The sequence below is a fragment of the Eucalyptus grandis genome, chromosome 2 (genome assembly GCF_016545825.1).
Source record: "Eucalyptus grandis isolate ANBG69807.140 chromosome 2, ASM1654582v1, whole genome shotgun sequence".
Lineage (NCBI taxonomy): Eukaryota > Viridiplantae > Streptophyta > Magnoliopsida > Myrtales > Myrtaceae > Eucalyptus > Eucalyptus grandis.
The window spans coordinates 42,360,752-42,384,282 of record NC_052613.1 but is presented as its reverse complement, the minus strand read 5'-3'; the positions used below and the strand labels follow the sequence as shown (position 1 = coordinate 42,384,282).

The window sequence follows — 23,531 nt, the reverse complement described above, 5'->3', positions numbered from 1 at the left end:
GTCAATTAAAAATATTAAAATTTAATTTTTGATAATTTTTTTCTAAACAATTAAATGAGCTAACGAACGGTGGAAAATACTTTCCGCTCAAATTTTAGATTTTGACGAACAGGAAAAAAAGTCATTTTCGAGGAAAATGACTTCCAGGAAAATGTTTTCCGGAAACGTGATATTTTCCGCTGAGACAAACGGAGCCTAAGAGTGCGCATGGATGATGCTCGAAGTTCTGTAGAGAACCCCAGCACAAATTGCCAGCCTGCACGATGTTTTTTTATCAGCACGAGACAAACATGATTTCCTCTCCCGCAACATATGCAAAGCTATGTTTTTGACAGAAAGAGGCACATGATTCTGACAAAGACATTATTCCTCTCGAGTGTCTTTGTATGGCCAGCTTAGCCCGTCCAAATTTTTCATAGTTGGGTTATAAAGATGATGCTAACCAATAGAAAAAACAGAAAAGAAAAAAGAGTCACCTCCTCTATAGGGAACCCGGAAGTTTCCGAATTATTCCGCCGTAAAAATGCTCTCGGGTCTCAAGCGTACCATCCTGGTCTTGCTCTAACATTGTTTTTTTTCGGTCAGAGGTCTTTCTCTAACATAACAAATGAAGTAAAGGATTACATTATGATGAAGACCTGTAGACATGGCAGGGGGTCTCGCAACACTACCTCGGTTACGCCTATTGCTTGCCCAATATTCTAGACCTTTTTAGAGGGAAATAGTTGCATAGATCCTTTCCACCGTGAAATCGGTTAATTAAAACCTTCAAATTGATAGATCCCGCCATGATCTAAAACTTCGTTCCTAGATCTGCACAAGTACTTCTCCTTTCCAAGAGGGGTATCTATAAATAAGGATTTTGGTCCTCGCATTGGTTTATGCAGGATCTTGGGTAAGATGTTCTGGATCTTTAGGACATGTCAAAAGAGAAGGCGTGACTAGTTTAATGATTTCGAAATATCGGAGGAAGAGATCTCAGGCATCCCCCAGAACAATCAAATAAGAAAATCTCTGACAGTACGCTTTCATCAAGACACAAAGCCTGTTTTCAGCACAAAACACTGTAAAGCAAAAGGAAGACAAAAGAAAAGTGGGAAACGAGAAAAGCAGAAGCTCGGGACTGTAGAGCTTTAGTCGCTTTCTTTGCCTAAATTTTAGCAGGTTCCATAACGGAAGCTAAATTCAGTGTCTCCTTCCCTGATCAGAGACTTCGACCCGAGGAGATACCCTCAATTAGGACTCAAAAATGCAGTATCAGCTCCTGAGTTTGCTCATAGTGCTCACCGTGTATGCTGCTTCACTTGGAGCAGCAAATGTACATGGAATGTGTACTCCCCAAGACCTGAAAGGACTGACTGGTTTTAAAGCGGGCATTCGCCTCGATACTTCTGGAAGGCTAGAGAAATGGGTCGGCCTCAAATGTTGCGAGTGGGAAGGCATCTCATGCGATAATGCAACAGGCAGAGTCACAGAAATCCGTCTCCCTGGATTTATTTCCACAAGCGACTATGTCTACCAATCTGAGATCAGAGGCTGGTTGTCTCCTTCCATAACACTCTTGAGCTCTCTTGAAGTCATTGATCTTGGTGGACTCATGAATCTCGCTGGAACAATCCCGCCTTCCATCGGTTTCTGCCTCCAAAAGTTGCGAAAGGTCTACCTGTATGGCAACCAAATAAGCGGTACGTTACCAGAAAGCATTGGTAAGCTCTGGCAGCTCGAAGAACTTTTGTTGTATGAGAATAAGCTATCTGGGTCACTCCCTCCGAGCCTAGGAAATCTCAGAAATCTGAATGCTATAATTATGTACTCAAATCAATTTTCTGGTACGGTACCCGATTCTTTTACAAACCTGACAGGGCTGGTTCATCTGGATCTCCACAACAATTCTTTTATTGGCGCCATCCCAGAAAAAATTGGTCAGTTGCACAATATGAAAGAGCTCGATCTTTCAAACAATTTCTTAGGAGGGAGAATCCCACTTTCCATTACTAACTTAACTGCCATTTCAGTCTTGTACTTGGACACAAACAATCTCGAGGGAGAAATCCTGAGCCCCTCAAGGTTAGACCAAATGCCTTCTCTCAGTTTCCTAAGACTCCACAATAACCAGCTAACTGGCGAAATCTCACCCAATTTTGCCAATCTGATCTCTCTCCAGAGAGTTTCTCTCGCACATAACAGATTGAAGGGAAGTATTCCTTCAAGTCTGGGAGCTCTCTCTGCTCTAACAGAGTTATATCTTGATGACAACCACCTATCTGGCATAATACCCGAGTCAATGGGTAAGTTATCCCAGCTCTTGATTCTAAGCATTTCAAACAATATGATCCGAGGACCATTGCCTCAGGAGATGTCTTCCCTCTTCAATCTTCAAATAATCAATCTTTCTTTTAACCAATTTAATTTCTCCTCCATCCCCCAGTGGTTATTGCGATTGCCGTCTCTTTCCCAAATTTATATGGCTGGATGTGGAATTCAAGGAGAAATTCCAGAGTCCTTGAAGATAATGCCTAGTCCAATACAGGAGCTGGATTTATCAGGCAATCACCTGACAGGAAATTTGCCATCTTGGCTTGGAACACTAACTCAGCTCTACTTGTTGAATCTCTCCAGAAATTCGCTAGTTGCAGATGTTCCAGAATCAATTACTAAGTTGAATGCTTTGGGTGTCCTTGATCTCCACTCAAACAAGCTAACAGGCAACGTAGGTCAGGTGTTCAAAATGGAGCAGAGGTTTCCACAAGGTCCGCTGACTTACATTGATCTTTCTGATAATAGATTTACTGAAGGAATTGAACAGATAGGAATTGGAGCAGAGTGTGGAGTCCAATCTCTAAATTTATCATGCAACTTTCTCTCGGGGAGACTACCGACAACAATCAAAATGTGTTCATCCTTAAAAAGCTTGGATTTGAGTAAAAACAACTTGGGATTTAATCTGCCGGATGCTTTAGCAAATTTAAGCTCACTAGAGGTACTGAAGCTGCAAAGGAACCGGTTCACTGGCAGCATACCAGAAGGATTTTTGAAGTTGAGTAAATTAAGAGACTTGAACTTGTCGAATAATCTTTTGGTGGGGCAAATTCCTGCTGGTAAACCTCTGGCAAACTTCCCCGGGAGCTCGTTCTCTGGGAACACAGGATTGTGCGGGAAGCCCCTTAATCCCTGTAAGCGTTGAGGATTTGCTTTCCATCTTTCTTCTTTCAGCAAGTAAAGCATTATAGAGAATGAATATTCAGTGTTTGAAATGAGGTCCCACCTATATGTGTGTGTGTGTGTGTGTGTGTGTGTGTAGTTGGTTTTATGTTAATTTGCACTAATTCTCAGAAGTCAGAACATTAAGTAGATTAGTTATATGTCTCAGTCCATCACACGATGAACTCGTTTTCCTTTTTGTTTTCCTTTGTTGTAACCTATAATGAGAAACAGGAAGGATTTACAATTGGATCATGGCAGAAAACAGATCAAGAGGTTTACTAAAAGTAAGATTTTCATCTCATAAGAACTCGTGATTTCCAAAAACCGTACTTGTGCTCATGCTTGCAGAGAGTCACGGACATTTTACTTGCATTTCCCCGGGAAGAGTGAGAAAAGCAGCAACTAAGATGCGGATAATAGCTCCACTCATCAAATTTTATGCCTCAGCCTCACATTACCAAGCCATTCAAGCAATCTATGACATGCAGTCATGCATTAGCCGTTTGCATTCATATAGCTACTCAGAAATTCATTAGAACATTATAATATGAGATAACAGTAAAATACAAGAGGGAAAGGCTCGATTATTGTCGTCGTAAACCGAAAATCAGGGAAAAGTTGACTGATCCAAATCAAGAAAATGAGCTTCAAAGCTGTTAGGCCTTTTCATCTTAATTTTTAATTATGACCAATTTTAACCAAGGACACAACCAAAAATGAACGAACTGAACAATTTTGCCTCATCAAGTCATTTTTATGCATGTTGCTGAGTATATTTCCATTATAGGATGTGGAAGTGGATTTTACAGTGGAAGCAATGTAAACTCTATGTCCATGGGGATGGTTTATGTTAAATGGTATAGGGTATGGTATTACCTTAAACAATACAAATGGAACACTGGATGTATTTGCAATATAATGGATGATGGATATTAGTACAATCTCTAATAAACAATTCTCAAGTATTATAAGTATAGCAGTACTCGTATTCACAGCCGACAGATAACTAACTGAGAACCTAAATTTTCGGAGTACAGACATAGTGGTTCAACTTATAGACATAAGCAAGGTTGAAGTAAGGAGAATTCTGAAGTAGTCATAGAGAAATGCATCAGCCCAAAATGAAGTTGTCTGTCATATAGGTCGTGCCCCACCAAAGGTATTCCCACCTTGGTTCAAGCCACCCCCATTAGATTGGAAATATGAGATAGCCGCCCAGATCACCCGCAGGAGGAGGATCACCACAAATACAGAGCCACCAAGAGTGCAAGCCACCTGAAACCACCACCAACACTAACATCAGCAGTCGAGGGTCAAAGCCAAAGGCTGTTCCTTCTAAAAAGTTGATCTAGTTATAGCCAATTCCATTTACTACGCTGTGGCACAGTGAGATGAAGTTGCAGCTACTCAATGATCAACTCTTACTCTGAAAATGCCCTCCACATTTTTCCTCATTATCTAACTTTCAAACAAACAAAGAGCCTATCGCTCTAGAAATGCCATTGGAGATTAATGCTCTTATAAGGGCACAAATGGAAGAAATGTGGAGTGGATGACATACATAATATAGACAGTCATCAGTCTTAATACATTTTTAGTGACATACGGTCACCAGACTTGAGGTGAACCTCTTGAATCCACAAAGTCATTCATATTTGTTGATAAAAAGTTCCTGAAGTACCTCAAGAAGTGCCTTCAAAATGGAAAGTGACGCTAGTAGTAGAATCCCATCAACCGCAAAGGAAACCTGCAGTTTCCATCCAGGGAAGCATTCGAGAACTACCGTCAGTGACAGTCAAAAAAGGGTAAGCACAAGCTGCATGCTGTTCAAACAGTAATAGTAACATGAGTACACCACTTCAGTTACTAAATGGATGAAAGCCATCAGCTTGATCAAATAAACGATGCTGAAGATAATATATGGGGGAAAACAATTTGAAGCAGATCATCGGTAACTTGCTCCAAGGACAGGCCCTTTTTCAAACAGTGGAACAAAGAAAAACTGTCTCCTATCTGATTCTTTTTGGTTAATCTGCAGACTGCCTATTTCACCACTGAAGCTACTGTAGTTATCTGAATTCCCCGATTCAACCATTTCATAAATAATTTCTTTATGCCAATCAAATCGTGCAGTTTCCATTATTATTTCACGGCATGATAAGGCCAGCGAGTTGATTTCTCAGGTGCCTAAATCTCTTGATGAAGTCAGGTTGATTAGGATGAAAATTTTGATGTTTACAGTTCCGGTATAGTGTAAACTAACATTTAAGGGTTTACAATCTTGCATGTTACAATCCAAAGGACAAACTTCTTATTTAAGGGCAAGGCAATGTCATGATGAGCGGATAATAGTTACTTACGCTGCAACTTCGGTTAGACTCGCGACATAGGATTAACAAATTCAACATTTTCTCTATTCGACATTACCATCACGACTTGACTAGTAAAGTAAACGCGTACGAAGACATTCTACGGTACTGGCTTAAGCTAAAAAATAAACGACGAGCCTAGACCACACAGGCCGCGAAATGCTCTTTCAAGAGGAATTAGATCAAACAGGACATGAACAATTCTCAGTTTCGCCTCCTCCCGACCCTGCATAAGCACCGAAAGCCAAAGCAGATTGAGAAAGAGAATTTACCAGCTGCGGCGGTATCGCGTCGGGCAGAACGGAGCGAGAGCCCTTCTTGGCTCGCCGGGCCACCTTCCTGAACATGCTCTGAAAGAACCTGAGGAGCAAATCGACGCTGCTCTCCGCGTCCTCTTCGCCGTCGCTCTCGTCCTCCGTCATCGGCCCGCCGTCGCCTCCGAAGAACCCGTCGTCGTCGTCCAGGTCCTCCGCCGGCTCGCCGGCCGGGTCATGGAGGGAGGACTCGGGGCGGCGAGCCGTGCAGAGCCGCGGCCCTCGGGCCGGACGCCGGGGGAAGGAGAGAGCCGAAGGGGGCGCGAGCGGGGAGCGCAGCAGGGGAGCGATGCTTGTCGTGTTGCTTATGCGTGCTGACGAAATTGCGGCTCGTGCTGCCATGGAGGTAAGGCGGTGATGGGGTTGACCGCATCCGTTTTGAGCAGCGACACGGAGGATGCCATGGGACAGGAAGTTGAATGGATTATCCACTACTAAATAAGTGGACAAGGGAAGATTAGGCGTGAATTATAACGGTTTCGTTTCTGAGAATAATTTCTAGTTATAGTTCTGTTTACTAGATGAAATTCTTAGTAGAGATATGCATTTGATCACGTTAAATTTCTGTCCTCGATAAAAAAATTCATCTAATAGGCTTCTTAAATATCTCTTACCCAAACTCTTTTTCCATCCGTTGTACTCGACTCTCTCCTAAGATAAAACATCATTAATCAACTGAATTGAAAGCTAGCAACAGTTAGGGATGACGGGAGGGCGGCCAACCACAGTGGATGGCTAGCGACGAAAAGCAACAACTGTGAGAGGGCAGCCGGTCAACAAGTGACGAAAGTGAGTAATAAGAAATTTTTTAATTTATATTCCAAAAATAGAAGTAGAATATTTTTATTCTCATTTATGTTCCAAATTTATATATGAGCTAAAATTTATCTTAAAAATAAAAAAATGAAATTATCTTATCAAACGGATTTTCATTTAAAATATATTTGCTGCAAATAGAAAGATTAAAAGACAGAGAAATAATTATCATGCTTACCCTTAACTTCATTCACCAAATATGGTCAATCATGAAACGTCATTCAATATTTAGTTCATCTTCTTCTCATCACATGTTTGATCAAGAAACTACGCCCAAGTTTTGAATTTTTCTTTCCCCGGGTTCTTTCTTTGAGCAATACAGCCGCCTCAGAAAGATCCGCTCAAACCTTGCAATTGAAGCAAAGTGGACATAAAAATGGAGGCTCTCAGGGTAAATTGAAAAGCCTTCAGAATGAAAGAACAGGAGAGAGCGATGCTCTTCTGGTACTTTCAGATTACATTTCCAGAAGTGAAATTTCAATTGACAGGAGCAAGCTCGTTCCCTTCTCTTCAATCTTTGGCACCGTCTTCCGTTTCCATTTTCCAGAGGCTAACTCTAAACATTTTAGATATATACACACACATATATATATATAGATTATTCATAATCTTCTGGATTTCTGATCTAAATATATATCTAACAAACAATAGTGAACTGGTTACTGCAGACGGTTGAAAAACCGGGCAAGCTTTTCGGATAAAGACTGATAGCCATCATCCAGTTGCTGCTCATCTCCATCAAATTCATCGTCTCTCTCGAAAATCAGACGTACCCCACATTTCTTCAGCTGCATTCCGGGAATGAATGGTGGGTTCCGCTTTGCCACCTGAACTTTGTACCCTTCTTTCAACTTGGAAACCAGCGGGTGAAAAACCAAGAACCTGCACAAATGAACCTGATCTTCATCTAATTTCGGTATCCCATTCAAGGGCAATGTGGTGTTGAAGATAGGCGTGTTCATTTTGAGTATCTTTGCCTCAAAATCCACAAGTGTGGGAATATGATCTCTCAAAGATTCTGGGAAGTCACTGGTGATGGAAACGACTACGCCTATGAGAACAGCCTTGAGCATGCAGTTTTTGCGTGCCGTGTAGCTCACTTCCTCTTCGTTTAGCCAATCTGGAATTTCACTCCCTGGCATACTGAGAACGCTTAAATTCCTCAAAGAAACCTGCAAAATGTCAAACCATAGCAACGCTATATAAACATGTCCATTGATGCATAAAATTTATATTTTCCAGAGTTTTCGGACTTGATCAGTGTAGAAGCATCTTTTGAGAGAGAGAGAGAGAGAACCTTCGAAATTCTTGTCTTAACTACTGAGGAACACATGCGGCATCCAGTCAGGTATAGCCTTCTCAAGGATTTCAAGCACTGGAGTCCTGGAAGATCCACCACTTTCTCACAATTCGCCATGTTCAGTTCCTCCAAGTTCTCCAATTCAGACAGGTCAGAGATTGTCTCTATTGCCACACAGCCAGCGATATTAACCTCTAGCAAACTCGATGGAAGGGGCGGAAGAGACTTGAGCTCCTTGCAGTGCGGTAGCAGAAGTTTCTTAAGGACGGAAAGTCCCTTGAGGCTCGTGGTAAGGCTCGTAAAGTTATCGTATCCTAGATTTAGAGTTTCTAGCGATACTAACTTCTCAAAATCATCAGGAACTTTTCCTTGCATGTACCAAGCACGGGCATTCAGTTCTTCTAGCCAAGAGAGATTCGATAATGAAGATGGAAGAATCGATCCAGGAATTTCCTCTGTAATCAAATCTTGATTCTCTGTTTCTGTGTTGCCCTCAGGGATAACCACAGAACTCGGTTTTTTGCCCATTCTCAATGTTACTAATTTTGAGAGCATCCCGAAGGTTTCTGGTAATTCTGTTACTGCGGTACCCTCCATAATCAGGTGGTACAACGATCTCAAATTGCCCATGGATGGCGGAAGCTTGCGTAGACGTTTGCATTCGTTAAGCCTCATGACCATGACATTTTCCAATTTTCCTATCGACTGTGGAAGCTCTGTGATGTTCACCTTGTAAAGGATCATGGTGGTGAGATTCCACAAGTTTCCAATCGATTCTGGTAAGCTTTCAAGTGATTCACAGTTCCGGATTTCCAACCTTGTAAGCATCTTCAGAGCTCCAAGTTGAGCTGGTAGACTCGTGATTGACGGTCCACCTAGACTAAGCTCTGTGAGTGAATGCAATCCTTTAATTGAATCAGGACAATGGCTTGAAAACCGACAATCTCCAATTGAAAGGGTCTTTAGGTACAGCAAAGAACCGATGGAAGCAGGCAGTTCTCTGATTTCACTTCCATTAGTGAACAATTCCCTCAATGATTCTAAGTCACCAACAAATTCAGAAAGTTCAGTCAGCGAGACGCACCTCATAAGGCTCAATAACTCAAGATTCTGCAATGACCGCACCGAATCAGGTAGCTCCTCTATTCCAGTATCACTAAGAGTGAGCTCTCTGAGAGAAGCCATCTTTCCAATGTGATTGGGCAGCTTTTTCAAAGAAGTGCACCAATTTAGATGAAGCTTTTCAAGTTCCACGAGGTGGAATATCTTTTCAGGCAACCTTTTAATAGGAGTTTCATTGAGGAGAAGTAACTTCAAAGATTTCATAATATCTATATCCTCTGGTAGTTCTTTCAAATTTGCACAACCGGAGAGAATGAGTTCTTTCAGATTCTTGAGCCCAGATACGTCTTTTGGGAGTCTAGCAAGCTTTGAACACCCTTCAAGGTTTAAGTGCTCCAAAGCATTCAGACTCCCGATTGACTCAGGAACTTCGGTCAATCTCGCGCACCACTTAAGAACTAGTTTTTCAAGCTTCGACTTGCTGATAAATCTGGAATACTAGCAAGACTAGAGCAGCCACGAAGATTCATAATCAATAAGTTCTCCCCAGCCTGGTGGATATGAAATTTTAACCCACCATAAGTAGTTGCTGAAGCATATGAACGGTAGCAGAAAAATATAGGCATAAACAAATGATAAAGAAGATGGTACCGAGTGTTTGGAAATGAACATATGCTCAGAAAAATTTACATAACAACAGTTGAATATGAAATAGTATACTGACAAAATATAGCATTAGCGACCAAGACCACGACGCACCTTATTACTGTTTGTTTTCCACAAACTTTCAATCTTGCTGTAGGTGAGATCGAGGACTGCCAGTTCTTGTGGACAGAAATCAGAAGGAAGAATGGTCAAAGGACATTCTTTCCATTGCAGCCATTTCAGTGACTGAGGCAGGAACTTGAATTTCCCTTCCAATTTGGCATGATTAATCTGAAGTAGTCTCAGGTTAATTATCGGTTTAAAGTACTCGGTATGAAGCACTGCCTTGTTCTCTCTCTCTGCTCCGAAATCAAAAAATGTCCTAAACATCTCTTGTAGATATTGAATTGCGGAAGTAAGATTGGGCGTTCTCATGAAATTTTGTCGCAACAGCCTCTCACTGCTAGGGTCCGTCGCCAACAGCTTACCTTGGTAGTCCAGGACGATCCCCTTTATATTCCTCGTACCCTGTGATGACAAAAGTATAAGCTTATTCAATAGAACAAAAGAAGTAAATCTACCAGCTGCAATAGTTTGTAGTCTGACCACTGATTTATTTTTTATCTCAAATTCATGTCTGTTAGTAACAACCAAATCAAGAACAAGGACATGGGACGCGTGCGTGATGGTGTTAACAACAGAGAAAGCAAAAGGTGATGATACAAAATTTCCGTACCGATCCATTCTTGAAAACAGCCATGATTTCATTGCGATCCCACAGTCGACTGCGTGTGCCGGGATCATCAGCATTCTCGTGCTTCACAATCTGTCTCCCCATGTCCCTAAGTTGATCGTGCATCCACAGCCTATCGTCGTTGATCTTGATAAGGGATCTCGAGACAAGAACTCGGAGCCCAATCTCAGCCTTGAATCCGCAACCTTCCCATATTTCTATTGCTTCCTCTCTCGTCATATGCGTCTTAACAAATAAGCAAGCTGCGTCGAGGAATATGCACTTGATCTCGTCATCGAGCCCTTCGTAGCTGATCTTCAACGTGTCCTGGAGATTATTGGGGCGAATCTGTTTCAGCTTCTGCACCGCGCCTTCCCATTCGATTTTCCTCCTCTTGTCGACCAGAAAAGAGCCAAACACCTCCAAGGCCAAAGGCAAATTCCCAGCCAGAGACACGATTTGCTTGGACAGTTCAAGGAATTCATCTGTCGGCTTCTCTCTCTTCAACGCATGGTAGCTGAACAGACGCAACGCGTCTTCGGAGAACAACTCTTGCACCTCATAAGGCTCGATCTCATAGTTTCTTGCGGACAAAGCCTCTTTATTTCTGGTCGTGATGATGATTCGACTTCCCTCATGGAACCATTCTTTTCCGCTGATCAACGTGTCGAGCTGACTGGCATCGTCGATGTCATCCAAGATGAGGAGGACTCGCATTTCGCTAAGGGCTTGCTTAATCACATTCTTGCGAAAACCAAAGTCATTCGAAGTAGGCAAGGGGACCGAGAGATCGCTTAGGATCTTGTCCTGGAGAGATATCGAGCCACCGCTTTGCGTGAAAGCTTCTCTGATGTCCCCAACGAAACAGCGCTTCTCAAAGTGCACGACAAGCTTGTTGTAGAGCGCTTTCGCAAGGGTGGTTTTGCCAACACCGCCGAACCCATGCAATCCAAGAAACTTGACTCCGCCGGATTTGACGCTTAACACACCGAGGAGTTTCTCGATGCGAGAGTCCAGTCCAACGAGGAATGGAGCCACATTGAGCGGAACGTTGTTCAGTTCATCCATAATTCTGTGGACGAGCTGTCGAATCAGCGGCGACATTTTTCTGCAATCACAGATTGAAGTCAAGAATACATTGCGAGTGAGGATGGAGTGCATGAGCAGCGGGAAGGAATTATAAATCAAGTATGCAATGCGCATAGACGTAGTTGTACATCTGTTTCCCTGGATAATAGATAAATTAAAGAACCATACTACCGTCCTGTAAGACAAAACAGAACCGATATTCTTCTTCTCTGCTACATTTCTAGTAGAGTTGGTCGGTCTGAAAAAAAACTATTCGGTCATTTAATTTTGTTGCAGCTCATAGGTAACTTATCGACATTTCTATGAATTGTTCTTTTTAATAGTTTGCAATTTACCAACTCTCCTTATCTTTGATCGATATATTTAATTCAGCAATTCTCTAATGATTTTATCTATATTTATTTGAGTAACTTACCAACTCTTTCCCAATTCAATTACCAATTAGTTTTGGGTTGACCATTTTTATTTGAGTTACTTATGAATGTTTATTTGCCAACTTTTGTGTGTAGTTACTGACATTTATTTGCTCTCCAGCCTTATTTAAGCTAAAGTTTACTCAAGTTTGATCTTAAAGTTGGATTTTGGCAATTGGGAATTCATCCTAAAGACATGTGCAAAACAGGACTTTGTATCTCAAATCAACATTTCTAGTGATACTCACTTTTGGTCTTAAAACAGCTTTTTCGCTGTTTTAGAGGGCTACATGCAAGATCTTTCAGCATATTATGGCTAGTGCTCAAATTTACGTTGATGATATCCTCTTCTATAGTTTAGATGAGGATTCTCATTGTAAATTACTAACCCAATTTGCAGAGCTAGTACAAAAGCATGAGATTATATTATCCCAGAAAAAGATTGTCATCGCACAGAAAGAAATTGAATTTCTTGGGATGCACCTCAAGAATAGGACTTATTACCCTAGTCCTCATATTATTAAAGAATTACAAAAGTTTCCTGATGATTATCTGTCCCACAAACAGCTTCAACAATTCCTTGGCATAGTTAATTATCTCAAGGATTTTGTTCCCAAAATCATAAAGTTCCTAAGTCCATTGCAACAAACACTCAAGAAAGATATTCCTCTGTGGGGGCTAGAGCAAACTAGGTCCGTAAGCAAACTCAAAGAAATTCTACAACAAATTCCCACATTGCAAATTCCTTCCACTGAAAATATCTTGGAAATAGATGTCAGTTATGAATGTTGGGTTGTAGTCCTTTTTGAAGAAATTGATGGAAGCGTGGAGTATGTGGACACAAAACTGGAAGATTAACACAAACATAAATGCATTATCACTCTATTTTTAACGAGATCCTAGCAATAAACTATGACATTAAGAAATTTGAGTTCCATCTAACAGGACATCACTTCCTTGTAGAAATTGATATGTCCTCTTTTTCTCAAATGATGAAATTCAAGCAAAAACAAATACCACATCCATAGTTTCTTAGATAGGTTGAATGGTTCTCAAAATATTTCCTTGAAACTAAACATATTGTAGGAAAAAGAATATACTTGCTTACTTTCTATCCCAATTGAAAGAATATGTCACTACCACACCCATCAATATATATTTGGTAAGAAATCCAAAAGGAAGATTCAAGACTAGAGAAATGAAACTCGAATGGCCTTAATACTCGTACCCACCATAAATCCCTAAGCTCATTGAAGACAACATTCTCATTGAAAATCTTGAAATACTCATGTGCCAATACCATTTCCAAATTTTTAGTGATTATGGTGGTCTTATCCTTCACCCAAGCGGACTACACTCAAAATATCCATTCATTCATCCTCTATCCTTCTTCCCAAATGAGGAATCCCCACAAAAACTCAAATGTTTATTAGTATCTGTTTAATGTCTATACCATTACCATCTAGTTTTTGACAACCAGGATGCCTTTTATTATCATTAGCAAGATTTTCCAAGAAGAAGGCAAACATAAATATTTTGGGCAAATGTTTACTTAGTGTAAACCATTGGGAGCATGGAGAAATATTTTCTAGACATAACTCAAAGCATGTAGGCTTGATCTAGAACTCCATACAGTTGTTTTGTTCTTCATCCCATGGCCATTTGTCAAACCTAGTGGAAATATATGTAAAGCTCCGACAAATGTTGGAGTATTCATATATAAACCCCAACTTATTGCAAATGAGATTTTTACAACTTTTCATTGTAAAATCTTAGCTTACCTTCAACAATATCGAGAAGTATCGAGAATTACAGAGGATACTATGCCAGTACGATTGAGTCATTCCACAAGAAGTATGGCCAATTAAAGTTGATGATATTACTTGGGATCATTGCGACAACTATCGCACAACCCAAAAGGAGATCAATATTTACTCAGGAAGATACTATGGAATTGACAATTTCGTGTTATGAACATCTTCACAAGATCAAGCTTTATCATCACAAGATCTATGGAGAGGAGCATTGTCACAAGATCCTTTTAACTATAGTGAATTACATTTTACACTCAATCTAGGCCTCAACAAAGAAAGCCCATCACACCAACTCAAGTATCAACCCCAACCTGGCATTCCATCAAGCTCTATTAATGTTCCAACAAGTCCTCATCGGTCTTTGAAAAGAAAAAATTTGTCTGAATTAAAAGCAGAAGTTGCCTTATAAATTGAAAAAGAGAAGAAGCTCCATGAAGGATGTAGTCAATAGTATGAAGATAGATCTAAGACAAGTACTTTCAATAAGTCCACTAACAGCCCATCAAGTTCTCATCAGCCCCTTAAGTCCACAAAATATGACTAGCTTGAAGCCCTAAAAGTTGAAAGACTCATCAAAGAATACAGGAGGCAAAAAGATGGAGGCGGCTTAGACAACTCCGAAGATAACACTGAAGAATCAATTCATAAATACAACATGTGAAGGAGTCAAATGTGACATATGAACGTGCTGGTGAATGCACAAAATTTAGCTTGAGCAAAAACACTGTTCATATACCTATTCATGTATTATTCATGACACTACAACAATATTGTTCATCACTGTAGCAATACCATAACGAAACCAAAACTTGTGTAATAAGAGTCTATCAAACATGAAAGTCATATAAAATTAGTGTGTCGACGTAAGGGTCAATATGTACTAATTATTGGCCATTATCAGCCATAAGGAGTTTGTAGAAATTATTGGTGATCTCCAATACTATCACCAATAATGAGGTGTTCGGTGTTCGTTTTATACCTATATAAGGTAGTGCTTGTAATGCTAAGGGGTAGAACGCACCCACCTTAGAAACTAATATTGTGTGGTTTGCTCTATGAATTGTTAAAACTCTTTCCTATCTTTCTATTTGTCTAGTATGATTCTTTAAAACTATAGATATTCTAGTTAATTCTGGTAACATGCTCTGCACTCGCCATAATGTGGAACCTGTGTATCAAAATTTTGCTATCATAAAATTTTCTATAATATGAGTAAAAAAAATGAAAAATAATTTAGTAGTTGACAGGCAATCCTTATTCTCAAATCAAAAGGGCCGTGCGTGTGAGATAGTATACCTACCACAAATTCTGTTTTTGTTTTCCCTAATTCATATCATAGTGATATGGCAGATTTCATTTGGTGCTTAAATGGAACTATGAACTTCAATATCCATATATAGGATGCGATTTCACTAAGTAAATTAATTTAGTATGCTAATTATCTTATATATATTAAAAAGAAAAGAAAAGATGTAAAGCATTTCTTATAGCAGCTATCACAGCGGGAACAAAACTTTCCCCTACTTAGAAGTTGAGTTTAAGTTCTCAACTGCAGCATTTGCTTTCTTTTTCCTAAGTAATAAACCAAATTGTGGAGTTCATGAATAAGGCTGAGCTAGGTATGCTTATATGAGCTTTCAAATTTTACTTATAAGCTGGCCCACAAGTGTGTAGCCTCGCTATAGCCAAAGTAATAATTGACATTGCTCTTATCTATCGGATTTGTACGAGGATTTCTATTAGAAACGTTAAATTGAAAAAAAAGTTAGTTTTGCATGAAAGGACAACCAACCGTTTATAGAATGTAGAATACCTTCAAAGAGATCAGTATATATGACCCCCTAATCATATAGTTTTGGGACTAGGTGCACCAGCAAGGTACCTTGTGTTATCCTAAACTTATTATACATAGTCAATTCAATCATGAACTTTTCAATCTTGTTAATTATGTTCTAAACTTTTGCATGAAACTCCAATGTAGTCATTCCGATTATTTTTCATTGGAAATTGCTAACAGGGTTGTCTAGTCATCTCTAGGTGTCCTACGTGGCAATGTGTCACGGGGTGAAAATTGGCCAGAAATACTACATTGGAATTTTGTACGAAGGTTTAAGGGTGTGCGTTTGATTCAGTATTTTGAAAGCCCATTGAGCAAATGCAAAGCAGTTTAACCTAAAGAACTTTAGGCAAATGCAATGGTCGTTTAGTAAAATAAACTTTAAAAAAACAACTTTGAGAAAAATGTTGTTTGGTAGAAAACACATTTGAAAAGCTTTTTGGGTGATTCATATTAGTTTTTTTTTTTTAATTTCATTTGTTTAAAATTGAAAATATAATGTATGCAACTTTTTAAATATAAATTTGAAAATAATGCTAAAAATCACACACACACACACATATTAAAAAGACCAAATCCTTCATCAAAATTTTTTAATTTTTATTTGTTTAAAATTGTAGAAAATAATGTATGCAACTTTTTAAATATAAGTTTATATAATAATGCTTAAAAAAATCAAACATATATGCTAAAAAGTCAAATATATAAATAATTTTTTAAAAAGACCAAAATATATTAAATTTTTTTAGCATTTATATATATAGTTGATTTTTTTAGCATTATTTTGGTATTTAAAAAAATAATACCTAGAGCAAAATTAGGAATTTGAAAAATGAGTAATGATACTTTTGGAAAAAAAAAATTTCAGCATTTGGCCAAATGTTGAAAACTCAAAACTAGTATGGACTAGTATTGGATTTTCAGCCTTCCTAATGCTAACTTTTATTTAAAGCTACTTTAAAATGGTTGCCAAATAATCCAACATTTCCCCGAAGGGCTTTGAAAACTGAAAGCCCTTTGGGAATGCTAAAGCAAACGTACCCTAAGTCTAAATTGACAAAATAGAAAACTTTAAAATTAAATCAACACGCGTGCAATAGGTTTACGGCTGATTGGACCACAAGAGCCCACTAAATTACTAGTGTGTTCAAGAACCACAATCTATTTGTCAACACATCGATTATTTCGTTGTTAAGATTTAAAGAGAAATTAAACATGCAAGCTTATCCTATTTTTAATTAATTGTTGCCGCTTTAGCAAACCCATAATGACGGATGTCGATACAATCGCCTCAACTATTTGATTAAACTTTACCAAAACGGGAGAGAAAAGAGGATAAAAGAGATGAATGTATCTTAGGGCCTGCATGGTTGCACCCTATTTCTGCATTCCTGCAGGAACAGAAATTTCTGTTTTTTTGTTAGGGAACAAAAAGGAACAAACGCGTTTGTGTGCGTTTCTGTTCCTTTTGTTCTTTTGTTCCTGCGAACAAAAAGAAAAACAAACAAAGAAACACAAATTTTGTGTTTCTTGTTTCTAACACAAATCAAACACTTTTTTCTTTTTCTTTTTTCTCTTATTTTTTGTTCTTCTTTCTTTTGGCCGGTCGCCGGCCTCGGCCATGGCCGGCGACCGGCCGACGAGGGCCGGCGGCCCGCCCAGCCCACGGCGAGGCTCGCGCCGGCGAGGCCGACGCTCGCCGTCCCCGGCGAGGCCGACCTCGCGCCGCCCGGGCGAGCTCGATCTCGCCAGATCCGGGCGAGGCCGAGCTCGCCCGGGGCCGCCGGCGAGCCTCGGCCTCGCCCGGGCGGTGGCTCGGCGAGGCCGCGCCGCGCCGCCGCCGGGCGAGCTCGGCCTCGCCGGATCAAGGCGAGGCCGACCTCGCGCCGGCCCGGGCGAGCTCGATCTCGCCCGCATCCGCCTCGAGCTCGCCCTGAGCCGGCGAGCCTCGGCCTCGCCCGGCGGTGGCCCGGCGAGGCCGTGCCTCGCCCGCCGCCGGGCGAGCTCGGCCCTCGCCGGCCTGGTCGCGGCCAAGGCCTTGGCCGGGCGACCGGCCAAAAAAGAAGAAAAAAATGAAAAAGAAAAAAAGGAAAATAAGAAAAAATAGAAAAAATAAAAGAAATAAAAATTATCCAAATTTACCAAACATTTTGTTTATTTTTTATTCCCTAGAACAGTTTTTACCAAACGCGTATTTTTGTTCAAAATTGTTAGGAATGTAAATACTTTTTTTCTATTTTGTTAAAACAATTTTTAAACGAAACGTTACCAAACGCGCCCTTAGAACTAAAATTATTTCTATTGACGGGTCAATTATTCAATTGGGATAATTTTGAAAGGCTTGAGAATCCTTTACCTCTGATCGTCTTGGTCGCTGGAGATCCAACCAGAGACTCCACCAGCTTGTTCCATGGCAGCTCTCCAAGCCGAAACCCTCGCATCTCCGAACCGCTTTACATGACTCCCGAACGAGCCCTCGAACGGCCCTCTCTGATGCCTCACATCCGAGGGCTCGACCCCGTAAAACACCGGCAGTATCAGCTTCCGGCACTCGCATATCTTCGCCAGCTCTTCCAAGCACCAGTGCGAGTCCGCGTACCTCGGCGATATCACCGCGATCGCCATGGCGGAGTCCTCGATCGCCGCCAGTAGGCTCGGCGAGATCTGGTCGCCCCTGTTCATGCCCTCGTTGTCGCGGAAGGCCCGGACTTCTTTCCTCCAGAGCGCGTCGTAGAGAGGGCCGATGAAGGTATTGCGCGTGTCCTCGCCTCGGAAGCTCAGGAACACGTCCCACTTCAGCCTCAGATCGGGCTGGGTCGATGCAGCAACGCCGTTCTCCATTCTATTCTGTGGGGTGCTTGAATCGTAGCTAAAAATGAGAAAGATGGGCATGTGAAACGAATGTAACTTGGCTTGCATATGAGATCTTGAAGGAATACGCGGCCTAGGCTATTGAGAAGCGGTTTACCTCGGATCAACGAAGAACACAGGTGACCGGGCAGGGAATTCGGTTGAAGGTACTTGACCAGAGAGTCAAGAGAACGGTCTTCAACCTCGCGAGGTGGAAAAGGGAGAATTCGAAACCGAAACCAAGTATCATCTTCTTGAAAGCTCGGTTGTCGCAATAGTGACGGGCGATCGGACAGGGCAGATGGGGGGAGGAAGGTAGAACCGGGAAAGTTATTCTTTGATTCGATTGAAGGTAGGAAGAAAGCTTTTATCTAATCAGTGCCCATGAAGGAAGTTGCTTCCGAGATTATACAAAGGCATCCAAGGAAAAACTTTGGCCAAGCAAGAGACTGTTCACTGAAAAGAGACCTGTAGTTCCATCGCATCATCCTCGTCGGCGAATGAAGAGCCCGGTCGAAAGACGTAAACGACAAGTCAAGGTAAAGACCCCGGGGTTCGAGAAAAATTTCGAGGGAAAGCTTCGTGGTTCGAGCTCATGGTTATGCAGGAAGCAGGAACGAAGTAGAGCCGTATGTTCTTGAAATCGTTCAATTGTTAAAACCCATGTCAGACGCGTCCAATTATTTTCAATTATCTAAATCGATACTCTGATAAAATAATTAAATTTAATACGTACATATATATGTAATTATATTTTTTATGACGCCTAATACTAGTACTATTGCTTTGCCTTTGCCTTCCTTTGAGGCGAAAGAATATAGACGATTCATTCATTGGCTTTGCCTCCGTGTGGTTCGCGTCGTTTGCTGCTTTTGCGTGGTTCGCGTGATTTCTCCACCCATCATCAATTTCTCCGCATGCTCGCTATTCAATTCTCCTTAGATTCCCCTTGGGGTCCACAAGGAGGAAGAACTTTAATGGAAAGAGTGACGATTGTATTGCTTTGATTTCGATATCATAGCTAATTCATGGGCCTCAAACCAAATCGGAGCATTCCCGATTGAATATGCTTTGTTGAGGATTTAAACGCAAATCTAATACGTACAAGATATGCATGATATGCAAAACATTTGGATGCTTTGAAAAATATAAATTATCAAAAATTTAGGGTTAAATTAATATAATTGAAAGGTTTAAAACTAAATTAACTATCATACAATAAAATGATTATTTTTTGGACAATTTTCTCCATAAAGTAGTATGATATATTTTTTTAGTTGAAATATGGCAGATTTCATTTGGCGCTTAAATGGATCTACGAACTTTAAAAACCATCTATATGTCGTGGCTTCACTTAAATAATTTACTTTAGAACATAAATTTTCATATCTCCAATATTAAGTGATATACTTGCGATAGGTCATCACTTGCACAAGGAGGGATGGTGACAATGATGGGAGCCTCTTCTTAGGGTTAGTACTCCCTTGTTCATGTGTCGCATTTGATATTCGTGTCAAATAATTTAATTACAATGAAATTGTGTTACCATGCCAATTCATGTTAGCATATGCAATTAAGTATGTCATATCGAGTTGTGTCATATTCAAGTTTCCACTCTATAATTCACATTTTACCCATGTCATGTCCTTGTCATGCAGATAAACAACAACAACGGCATCTCCAAATCCATGTATTACGGTCGTTATCTTCCCACCGACTCCCCCATCAACAATAGATTCCTCAAATATTATAGATATTCGATTACAGTATGCAGCATCACTGGTACACATACAATTACTACTGTTTGTTTCAATCTTAACTGTAGAGATGTTAAATGGGTCGTTAATGGGTTAAGCCTCATTTCCCAAAACACCCATAATGGGTTTTGAAAATAAAGAGGTTGAGATATATGGGTCTTAAATGGATCTAAGAGTAGACCCGTTTAAGACCCATTTACCAACCCATTAAAAATGAATCCATTTATAGAGAGAGGTTATCTCTTCTCTATTTAACTTTATAAAAATATTTTTTTATAAAAACTGAAAGTATAATTATTTTTATTTTAATTTTCTTTTCTTTTTTTCTTTCCTTTTTTCTTTCTTCTTCCTCCGATCGCCGACACGGCGATGGCCAGCGTCGGGCGAGGCTCGAGCCTCGCTAAATCCAATGAGGGGCAAGCTCGAGCCGCCCGACGCCGGCAAGCCTTGAGCTCACCAGATCTTGCGAGGCGAGGCCTTGCTTGACGCGGCGAGGCTCGAGCTCGGCAGATCCGGCGAGGCGGAGGCCTCGCTCGACGCCGGCGAGGCTCGAGCTCGCCGCCCGGGAAGCGGAGGCCTCGCCGACGTCCGGCGAGAGGTGAGCTCGAGCTCGCCCGACACCGGCGAGGTGGACGCCTCACCAATGGCGGCGAGGCTCGAGCCTTGCCGATCCGGCGAGCTCGAGGCTCGCCCGTGGCCGGCCGCCGGCCAAAGAAAAAGAAGAACAAAAAAGAAAAAGAAAAAGAAAATTAAAAATTATATTTAAAATAATTAAATATTTCATTTTAAAAATAAAAATAATTAAAATTGATTTTTAAATAATTATTTTAAAAATTATAAAAATTGTCCATTAAATTTGTGTTGTATAAAACTATTTTAGTAATACCATTTTTTTTAAACATATATATATATAAGAGATAAGTTTTTTTAAGTTAAGTTAAATAGGGTATGAGTCAAGTATGGGTTAGGTTGGGTATGGGTCGGAAAATTTATATTAGGCATAAATTGGTTATAGATGGGTTAATGGGTCAATTTGGGTCGGACCATTAATGACCCGACCCGACCCGACCCACCTATTTAACACCTCTAATCTTAAGCAATGCACGCAATTTAATCCCCAACCACTACTGCTAGGCGTGTCCCCTCCATTGGGTCATGGTAATCGCAATTATTATTGATTTTTATGCTTTGTGAGGACTGTCATTTGACATATTCATAAGCTCTTAAACGTACACGACCCCAATTTAACTTTCGATTGGATTGATCCCTAAAGAAGTGAAGACATTTTAATAATCAATCTCTTCAAAGAAAAAAATGTGATAGCAGCTATCACAGCCGGAACAAAACTTCCCCTACTTATAAGTGGAGTTCAAGTTGCAGCATTTGCGTTCTTTTTCCTAAGTGAGAAACCAAACTGTGGAGTTCGTGAATAAGGCTGAGCTAGGTGTTGCTTATATGAGCTTTCAAATTTTACTTATAAGACTAGCCACCAACTATGCCCTCTCTACAGCCAAAGTAATAATTACTGACATTACTCCAATCTATTGTATTTGTACTAGGATTTCTATTAGAAGCGTCAAATTGGAAAAAGCTTATTTTGAAAAAAATATTAAGACATTTATAAATCATTACATTAGTGTTAATTCAATTATAAACTTTTTAATTAGATTAGTTTAATACTAATATTTTTACGATTTGTCAATTGAGTTCATTTGGCTAATTTCAAATTGTTGACATGGATAATAGTTATCTTACATGGAATGGTTAGTCTTGACATTGACATTATTTTTATAATTTTTAATATTTTTTTTGTTAATTTTAATTAATTTTTCTTCTTCTTTTTCCTTTTCTTCTCCTTTCCTTTTTTTCTTTTATTTTCCCACTATAGCCGGCAAGGGCTATGACCCCCACCCATATTAGGGGTGTGCATGGTTCGGGCGGGCGGTTCCCGACCTACAACCGAGAACCGCCCGCTAAGGACCGGTTCCAAAAAATTGGAATTGAGATCCATCCGTTTGTTGCATGGATCCACCCGGTGAACCGGACCGGACCGGGGTCCGATTCCGGGTAGATCCATGGAACCGATCTTGACGCGAAATAATTTGGTTTTCAACATAGAACGGTCACGAAACAATTTTCCGCGGCTGTGGAGGGTGGCGGTCGACCGCGAGGGGGCGAACAGTAGCAGTGGAGGAGTAGCAATATAATTTGGGGGAGCTCTCTATATAGGAGCTCCATCGGTAGTCTATGCTCAAGTTCTCTCTTCTCATGCATTTACATGGCAGGTTAGGCCATGTTACTTTTCCTTCGGATCGTAGCTTTTCGATCTGCATTTTCTTAGAAAATATCTGGAGAAGGACGTATTTCATTGCCTTAAACAAATCACAGGGTGCAAGCTAATTTTAAGTGCATTTCGTGACCATGAATGGACCTAGACTTAGAACCAGGGAATGAGAGTAAATTTTCTGCATGTATGCATCCCACAATGGGCGAACTTAGCCCTTTAGGGACAGCTTGTTAGCAGAAAACCACTCAGCCTTTTAGTTCAGAGCCTAGAGACACCCAGAGATGCTAGGATGGAATCGTTTCTAACCTACCCAAGCTGCATTTCTTGAAGGATCCTACCAGGCTGGAGAAGAAGAGGAATTTAGAAAGCCATGGAGAGATTTTCACAAAGCACACTCTTTACTTCAGGGGACTCTGCCCAAAACAATACATCCTCTTTGCCTTATATAGGCAGTAAGAGGTCACAACGATACACAGGGACCTAGCTCATGGGTCCGGATACAAACAAGGGCACCGAAAGGGAATTATTCGCACACTATGAACAGAAAGCGTATCAGGAATGCAAAGTACTTTCCTAGCCTAGTGCTACGGTAAAAGTGAACAATGATTTGCTACAGTGAAAATGTATGAACTCAACAGTCTCGTCCGTCACGAGCATTGTAGCTACAAACTGAGTCATCCGAGCTATTTTCTAGGAGATGTGCCTCGTACTTCTGTTCAAGGGCTTCGAGGTCTTCTGGTGAGAGGATTTGATTCAGCCTTCGTGATGAGGATGCTTGTTCATGAGCCCAATGTGATGCTTCTTCTTCAGCCCAGTTTGTATTCTCGTCTTGTTGAGGGTCAGGAATTCTTGGCTGAGGCCAGTTGGATGGTTATGCATAGAAAGATGTGTCCATGCTTTGGAACTGTTCGTAGGGATCTTGGGACAAAGGTCCTCCAAAGCATGCATAGGGGTCTTGAGTGGATTGGACAATGTCATCTTCGCTTGTCATTTCAGGCTCTTGGGACGATGAGGCTTGTCTGTATTGTCCGAGTGCTTCCT

General features: G+C 40.7%; 4 protein-coding genes across 5 annotated transcripts; 1 reads left to right on the top strand and 3 right to left on the bottom strand.

Moving 5' to 3' along the window:
- Window positions 1-949: 949 nt before the first annotated feature.
- LOC104432945 (LRR receptor-like serine/threonine-protein kinase FLS2) lies at window positions 950-3,449 on the top strand. 2 transcript variants are annotated; one of them, XM_018868894.2, is made up of 2 exons: window positions 950-1,685; window positions 1,863-3,449. In XM_018868894.2, the coding sequence occupies exons 1-2, from the start codon at window positions 1,250-1,252 to the stop codon at window positions 3,182-3,184; spliced, it is 1,758 nt and encodes a 585-aa protein (XP_018724439.2). In that variant the 5' UTR covers window positions 950-1,249; the 3' UTR covers window positions 3,185-3,449. The 2 variants fall into 2 exon arrangements, with proteins under 2 accessions (XP_018724439.2, XP_010043848.2); XM_010045546.3 differs by having other exon boundaries at window positions 952-3,449.
- A 632-nt stretch (window positions 3,450-4,081) lies between these two features.
- Window positions 4,082-6,322, bottom strand: LOC104432944 (protein SHORT HYPOCOTYL IN WHITE LIGHT 1). Its single transcript, XM_010045545.3, has 3 exons — window positions 5,846-6,322; window positions 4,886-4,951; window positions 4,082-4,479 (listed from the first exon to the last, which is right to left on the bottom strand). Exons 1-3 carry the CDS (start codon window positions 6,227-6,229, stop codon window positions 4,339-4,341), a joined length of 591 nt encoding a protein of 196 aa, XP_010043847.2. The 5' UTR covers window positions 6,230-6,322; the 3' UTR covers window positions 4,082-4,338.
- A 767-nt stretch (window positions 6,323-7,089) lies between these two features.
- On the bottom strand, window positions 7,090-9,503 carry LOC104432943 (disease resistance protein RPV1). Its single transcript, XM_018868892.2, has 2 exons — window positions 8,001-9,503; window positions 7,090-7,875 (listed from the first exon to the last, which is right to left on the bottom strand). Exons 1-2 carry the CDS (start codon window positions 9,327-9,329, stop codon window positions 7,363-7,365), a joined length of 1,842 nt encoding a protein of 613 aa, XP_018724437.2. The 5' UTR covers window positions 9,330-9,503; the 3' UTR covers window positions 7,090-7,362.
- LOC120290725 (disease resistance protein RUN1-like) lies at window positions 9,484-19,072 on the bottom strand. Its single transcript, XM_039307102.1, has 5 exons — window positions 18,565-19,072; window positions 17,953-18,465; window positions 10,447-11,551; window positions 9,825-10,238; window positions 9,484-9,616 (listed from the first exon to the last, which is right to left on the bottom strand). The coding sequence occupies exons 2-5, from the start codon at window positions 18,435-18,437 to the stop codon at window positions 9,524-9,526; spliced, it is 2,097 nt and encodes a 698-aa protein (XP_039163036.1). The 5' UTR covers window positions 18,438-18,465; window positions 18,565-19,072; the 3' UTR covers window positions 9,484-9,523.
- Window positions 19,073-23,531: the final 4,459 nt, after the last annotated feature.

Coding starts and splice junctions, on each gene's coding strand:
- LOC104432943 (XM_018868892.2), bottom strand. CDS start 9,329: ATGAAATCTTTGAAGTTACTTCTCCTCAATGAAACTCCTATTAAAAGG. Junction 7,876..8,000: donor TTAAGACAAGAATTTCGAAG/GTTCTCTCTCTC, acceptor GACATTTTGCAG/GTTTCTTTGAGGAATTTAAG.
- LOC104432944 (XM_010045545.3), bottom strand. CDS start 6,229: ATGGCAGCACGAGCCGCAATTTCGTCAGCACGCATAAGCAACACGACA. Junction 4,952..5,845: donor ACGCGATACCGCCGCAGCTG/GTAAATTCTCTT, acceptor TGGAAACTGCAG/GTTTCCTTTGCGGTTGATGG. Junction 4,480..4,885: donor TTTTGAAGGCACTTCTTGAG/GTACTTCAGGAA, acceptor TGGTGGTTTCAG/GTGGCTTGCACTCTTGGTGG.
- LOC120290725 (XM_039307102.1), bottom strand. CDS start 18,437: ATGGAGAACGGCGTTGCTGCATCGACCCAGCCCGATCTGAGGCTGAAG. Junction 10,239..10,446: donor CTGTTTTCAAGAATGGATCG/GTACGGAAATTT, acceptor TTGTCATCACAG/GGTACGAGGAATATAAAGGG. Junction 9,617..9,824: donor GGAAAACAAACAGTAATAAG/GTGCGTCGTGGT, acceptor CATATCCACCAG/GCTGGGGAGAACTTATTGAT.
- LOC104432945 (XM_010045546.3), top strand. CDS start 1,250: ATGCAGTATCAGCTCCTGAGTTTGCTCATAGTGCTCACCGTGTATGCT.